We start from the raw sequence: 6,865 nt of genomic DNA, 5'->3' as shown, positions 1-6,865 counted from the left end.
GTTTATCAACATAAGCAAAGATATTTGGCATAAAAAAAACACAAACACATAGAACCGCCAGAAATCACTTTTTGGCAGACGATCACAAAAGAAGCAGCAACTGGCTGCATTTCTGTGATATTGGAGACAGAAAGGTTGAGTACATAATTGGTAAAAAAAAAAAAAAAAGAAGAAGAATAAATATATCAGAGCAGCGTAGGCAGAGGGTGCGCATTCGCTGTCTGCTCTACTCCAGGGTCTTGTCCGTCTGCCTGCTCTGTTGTCAGATGGAGGTAGTGTGCAAAGTATGTACAAAACGGGTCTGTGGGCCACTCGTGCTCATCTTCTTGTTGGTTTGTGAGCCAGCCAAAAGAGAGCGAAGTTAACATACCATCAGCTGAGGTGAAACCATATTAAAAACTATTAAAAATATCCAACTACAGTCTCTGGTTTTCAAGTATTATTATTATTATTATTATTATTATTATTATCATCATTGTTTAAAGTTTTTATTGCGGTTATCCTGTTCTTGTGAACTAGCCTATGATACAGCCACTTGTCTGACCAATCAACTTGGCAATTGCTTATGCTTAATAATTTCCCCTCAACTATAAATCAGTGACTTTTCAGTTGTGGCCACATTGTACCACTGTGAGAGGGGTGCTACAGAATAGTCTAAATGATAGCAGCTTTAATTTGTTCAACTATAAATCAATGATTTTTCAACCTGATGTGGTGATCTGGCCAACTATAAATAGATCAACAAGCAATAATAACGGGATAACTATAAATCAGTATTATTCCAATGTTATTACTATCGCACTGTAGGCTTTTTTAACGTTTATTTAAGATTTCTTTAGCATTAACATTTCAATCTTGATCATAATGAAGTTTTAGACCTTGAGAAAAATTAACATCTATTTATTTATTAACATGTTATCTGGTGTACGTCATCCGCGTCCAGCAACACGCAGGATCTTGGGGGACTGCACGTGTGAAAACCGCTCTCCCCCATCTGTGCAACCGAAAAGACGGACACATATAAACCCGCTTAATCTGCGTTTAAGGCAGGCAAGCCAAAAGAGACGAATCTTAGAAAAGACCCAGACTTCCCATCACTACCTCTTGGGTATGTGAAGGTGAGTCTACAAAAATGGTAAGTCTAATTTGTTTCAATAAAAAAACAAAAACAAAAACAAAAAACAGAACAACAAGAACAACAAAAAGCCACCCAGTGTTGTAAGAAAATAAGTGTGCCTGCAAGAGAACACAAACCATGACACGCAATGAGCAATGTAAGACGTCTTCCTGTTTTGGCGATCTTTGGAGCTGACCTGAGAGACAGCGAGAGACAGCGAGAGTAGCAGGTGCAACGTCTCTTCTTCCTTTTTACCGAAAATTTGTGACTTTCTCCTCTCTTCTATGATGGAAGAGAGCGAAGACAGAAAAGAAGGATATTACCAGGTCGCCAAGCGGCTCCGGACGGAACAAGAGACCGGTGTAAAAGAGCTAGAGGACGGGAAGGAGGAGGAGGATTCTGCCGCTGAGGAGGCAGCGGGGAACGGGTGCACTGAGAACCGCAGGAGCGGAGGGAAGGTGAGGCACACAATATTAATCCTTCTGTATCTAAATAAAATGTAAATATTTAACATTTTTTCATACGATTTACAAACAACTGGAAGGGTCTGAAAATTATGTTAATGATTAAAATAGACAGCAAGAGAAATGAAAGAGTACAAAGTCAGAGTGGAATATAAATGAGTTTCTACATTTATTATTATCAGTCATTATTTACATAAACGGCGTAACTTTGGAACAAGTGGCAGTAACCCGTTTTCATCGTCACGACGATCACTAACGTGCTTAAGAAAAATGTGTTGGAAGTTAACCAGTCCGGAGCTTCGTGTTAACTCAGTTTAATTCATTTGTGATTTTATAATTCAGAACAGTCCACTCTCTTTGTATTGTAAGGTTAAAAACCAACAATATTATAGAAAACCCGCAGATGTACGCTATGAGCATATGTGGAGAGTGAGAAGAACTTTTAACAGGATGAGCACACCAGCCATACCATGTCCCAGACTGGTGGTTAGAAACTATTTAAAGATGAATCATTTTTTGAATTAACTGAATTGAATAAGTGCAAGAAAATGAATGGATGAATGGATATGTTAAAACTTTTTGTTCGCATTCTTCCTTCCTTTGAGCTCCATGGAGATCTTTATATGTTAACTTGTAGACGTGCATCCAGTCAGCAAGTGTACTCTGCATCATAACATACATGATGAGTAGTGTCCGTATTCCTGATTTACTCATGGATCTTTGCTGTTTCAGCCTGGATATAGAATCTGCACTGTAGTGTACATATTCCACCACTCTAGTGGCCTCCCCAGGCTTTCCTAGCGGCTTTTTCAGCAGTCACTTGAGGGACTGCTTTATCTACCAGTAGCTGGTGTTTTGCCCGCCTGGTGTTTCTGTCAGTTCCTTTCTGGGCCCTGCTCATATATTAAGCTATGTTGTTTTTAAGAAGACCATATCGTTCTAAGAACTATTACTATTTTTTATTACACACATTTGTTTAGCAGTTTATCAAACTTAGTCTGGACAGATCATTATTTTCCTCAAGCAAAATACCGTTATTGAGTTCTACCTCAAAGCTGTGGCTTCATACCGTAAAAAAACACATTAATTGAGTACTTATATTCAGATGATATAAGCAGCATATAGTCACCAGGGCTCGCAAAATCGCTAACCCGACGTCCCGGGGCTAGCGATTTTTCCAGTCGGGCTACCAAAATCTATCTCTACCCTGCCCGTCGGACTATCATAGGAAGGTAAAATATATGGTAAATGGCCTGCATTTGTATAGCGCTTTAGTCAGTCCCTAAGGACCCCAAAGCACTTTACACTACATTCAGTCATTCACCCATTCACACACACACAGGCAATGGCAAGCTACATTGTAGCCACAGCTACCCTGGGGCGCACTGACAGAGGCGAGGCTGCCGGACACTGGCGCCATCAGGCCCTCTGACCACCACCAGTAGGCAAACATGGGGTTAGTATCTTGCCCAAGGATATTTGGCATGCAGCCAGGAGCATATGTCAGTGCTTTTGCATTCTTTCGGAAATGTAGCTGGGTAATTATGTCATTGGCATCAGTGAGCCAATATGTGACATATTGAAATCGGGTTTGAATTTGCGCTTGTGTTTTGCTTTCACTTTGCAATCGCGCGAACTATGTATCCGGTCGTTAAGTCTGCCGTGTCTGGGCCTAAACTCCGCTGCAGGTCCATATATCAAACGATCACTATGGCATTACTGAGAGTTGAAAAACTGTCTAAAGTCTTTCATCTTTAATAAAATGATCAGCGTTCTGCTCTACCAGGTGTAACAATTGAGTTTAACACCCAGGCATCCATGAAAACGGAATTTATGACATTTAACGGAGTTAGAAGTTAGCAGGAAGTTAGCTCGCTAGCTTCTATCTAAATACAATATAGCATGTCCTGACTGCGGGGTTTTGGAAACAAATTAAAACGTACAGCTCTGTTATCACTTCCAGCATAAATGAAGACAGAAAACTAAACAGCAGTGACGTTTGTAGGGTTACTGAAGTTTGGCTAGCTGGTATATAATGATGTGCTACGTGACCGCTAGCGACACAGCTATGTTAGCATAATATAAACAAGCTAACTTTTTTTTTCCACTCGATAAAAGTTAACGTGAGTGTTCAGGTCAGGAACAAATGTAATCGCATGGCAGGATGCTGTAAAAGGACCAAACTTCAGCCAGGAGAACAACTGAGATAATCCATCAACAATACGAGGTTAGTCATTCATATACTGCTGCATGTGCTGGGCTGTAGTTACATCCTAAGGTTTTAAAAACTGAGCTTAAATAAATGATTAGCGGTAATAAAAGCCGAGGGAGGTCAACAGTGATCACTGACTGTTTTAGGAGCTTTTTGAGATTAAATATTCAAATTCAAATTCAAATTCAAATTCAAATTTTATTTGTCACACACACACAACCATACACAGTATGACATGGGGGTGAAATGCTTGTAGCTGTACAATGCCCGACCATTAAATGACAGAAGAAAAGTTTTACAATATTTACAATTTACTACAAAAATTTACAAATTAACTTAGGAATTTACAGTAAAGAATGTGCAAATAGCAGAAGAGATTATAAAGATAAGGATTATAAATTATAGGAATTATAGGATTATAGGAAATGTGTGGTGGTGCGTGTGGTGACGTGTGTGAGAGTCCAGTCTTATAGTGACGTGTTTGGGAGAGTCCAGTCCTACACCTGGTTCAGGGCCCGAATAGCCTGGGGGAAGAAGCTCCTCCTCATTCTCTCTGTTTTGGCCTTAAGGGAGCGGAAGCGCTTCCCAGACCTCAACAGTGAGAAGAGTCCATTGTTGGGATGGGAGAGGTCCATCATAATCTTCCTAGCTTTGGACTTGCACCGCTTGGTGTAGATGGACAGCAGGTCAGGGAGCTCTGATTGAATGATGCGTTCTGCCGAGCGCACCACCCTTTGCAGATCTCGTCTGTCCTGCTTGGTGCTGTTCCCAAACCAGGTGCAGATGTTTGACGTCAGGACGCTCTCGATGGTGCAGGAGTAGAAGTTCTTGAGCACCTTCAGTGGCAGATGGAAGTCTCTAAGTCTTCTGAGGAAGAAGAGACGCTGACGGGCTTTCTTAACCAGGGTGTTGATGTGACAGGACCATGACAGGTCCTGAGTGATGTGGACACCCAGGTATCGGAAACTGTCCACTCTCTCCACTGGCGTGCCACTGATGATGAGGGGTTTGTAATTCCTCGCCTGCTTTGTAGTGAAGTCCACGATCAGCTCCTTAGTCTTGCTGACGTTTAGGAGGAGGTTATTCTCCTGGCACCAGGTCTCCAGGTTCCTAATCTCCTCCAGGTAGGCCGTCTCGATGTTGTCGGAGATCAGGCCCACAACAGCAGTGTCGTCAGCAAACTTGACAATGGAGGTGGTGTCGGATGTGGCTACACAGTCATAAGTGTATAGTGAGTACAGCAGGGGGCTTAAAACACAGCCCTGAGGCACTCCAGTGCTGAGTGAGATGGAGGGGGAGACTTGTTTTCCTACCCTCACTGATTGGGGTCTGTCTGTGAGGAAGTTGAGGATCCACTGACACAGTGATGAGCTGAGTCCTAGATCCGTCAACTTGGTGAAAAGCTTAGAGGGAATTATTGTGTTGAATGCTGAACTGTAGTCCACGAACAGCATCCTAACATAATTCCCTCTGCCAGTGTCCAGGTGACTCAGGGATGTGTGGAGCAGGTGAGATATGGCATCGTCTGTGGAACGATTAGTCCGGTAAGCAAACTGAAGTGAGTCGATGGTGGGAGGAAGTGAAGAAGTGATGTGATCTCTCATCAGTCTTTCAAAACACTTCATCACAATTGAAGTCAGTGCTACTGGACGGTAGTCATTGTGGCAAGCGGGCTGTTGTTTCTTTGGAACAGGGACAATAATGGACCGTTTGAAGCACGTGGGAACCACAGCTTGGGCCAGGGAGAGGTTGAAGATCTCCGTGAACACCGGTGCTAGTTGATCAGCGCAGGCTCTAAGGACCCGGCCAGGGATTGCATCTGGTCCTGCTGCCTTCCTGGTGTTCACCCTCCTGAAGGTGTTCCTCACGGCATGCTCTGTGATGACGAATGCATTTTCTTCACTGGTGCACTCCGAGCGCGCGCAGCCGTTTGTTGTTTTAATTGCTGCGCCGTCGAAGCGAGCATAAAACGTGTTCAGCTCATCAGCCAGTGAAGCATCGGCATTCATCATTGAAGAAGCTGGTCGTTTATAGTCCGTTATAGTCCGCAGTCCTTTCCACAGGCTCCTAGAGTCGCACTGTCGTAGCTGTGACTCTAGAAATAGAAGAAAATACAAAATATTAAACATGTTAACAAACACAAAAGCCATATTAAACGCAGACTAGGATTTGTCACGTCATCGCTTAACGACCGGATAGAGAGTGACAGTACTGATTGGTGAGTGACGATAATTTCCTCTGACATCGTCTTATCAATCGTTAGCTTACTATGCAAACATGACAAGTGAAATCTCCCGCAGCAAGCTTAAACATGTGAGAGGTTGATCGTGCAGAGAATCGCTGAGCGTTATGTGAGTGTGTGTGTGTAAAAGCAGCAGGATATATATTTTAGTTCTGCTGAGCCACTTCTTCACCCTGCAAAAAAGCAAATGGCATAGATCTTCTTCACCCTGGTGAAGAAGTGACAGGAAAAGAAAAGCCTACCACAAAACGGAAAAGTTATGTGGTAGGCTTATCTGGTGCGCGTCTTTTATTTTGACAGCGAATGTGCACATGTGGACCACTTATGTGCACCCGTGTAAATAACATAATGTTCTGCCTGGTGTGTTGTTGGTTCTCCCTCGATTTCTGAGTCGACAAGCGCCTTTGTTACTGGGACCAGTAATTTTAAGAAAGGCCCCCATTAGAACCCATGAAAAATGCAAGAAATGCATTATTGCTCAGTCTGCAATATCTTTCCCAGAACAAACACCAATTGCAAATAACATACTAAAAATAAACCTGAAAAATCTGTTTAGAACAGCGTACTATGTTGCAAAGAGTGAACTACCACTGGCAAAATTTCAAAGCAGTCTTTGCAAACTTCAAAAAGCAAATGGCCTAGATCTTGGTTCCACTTGCCTCTTACCCGTGACTTCAGTGGAAATTTCAAATTCAGGATCTGACACAGACTGATTCATGTCCTACACAGTTCTTACAAGTTCATAGAAATTTCTGTTCAATTAGAACCAAGTATTTGAGTTGATGATTGTAATTTTTATTCAATGTTGTAATTTGTGTATGGGCAGAAAT

At 42.4% G+C, this 6,865-nt stretch overlaps 1 protein-coding gene across 2 annotated transcripts in view; it reads left to right on the top strand.

The window, feature by feature from the left end:
• Positions 1 to 976: 976 nt before the first annotated feature.
• The window catches only part of LOC147327108 (heterogeneous nuclear ribonucleoprotein L-like), a 51,896-nt gene continuing 46,007 nt past the window's right edge, over positions 977 to 6,865 (top strand). The window contains exon 1 of one of the 2 annotated variants that reach the window (XM_086294723.1): positions 977 to 1,575. In XM_086294723.1, the coding sequence (XP_086150849.1) occupies positions 1,402 to 1,575 (174 nt within the window). In that variant the 5' untranslated portion in view covers positions 977 to 1,401. The remainder of the gene's footprint in view (positions 1,576 to 6,865) is intronic. The other variant, XM_086294724.1, reaches the window with a different exon arrangement.

This window comes from Aulonocara sp. 'chitande type north' Nkhata Bay, linkage group LG6, assembly GCF_057382095.1.
Source record: "Aulonocara sp. 'chitande type north' Nkhata Bay isolate Kocher_YH1m ecotype deep benthic linkage group LG6, A_spYH_male_GT1.1, whole genome shotgun sequence".
Classification (NCBI taxonomy): Eukaryota; Metazoa; Chordata; class Actinopteri; order Cichliformes; family Cichlidae; genus Aulonocara; species Aulonocara sp. 'chitande type north' Nkhata Bay.
Note: the sequence above shows the minus strand (reverse complement) of the source record. Positions and strands in the feature narration are given on the sequence as shown.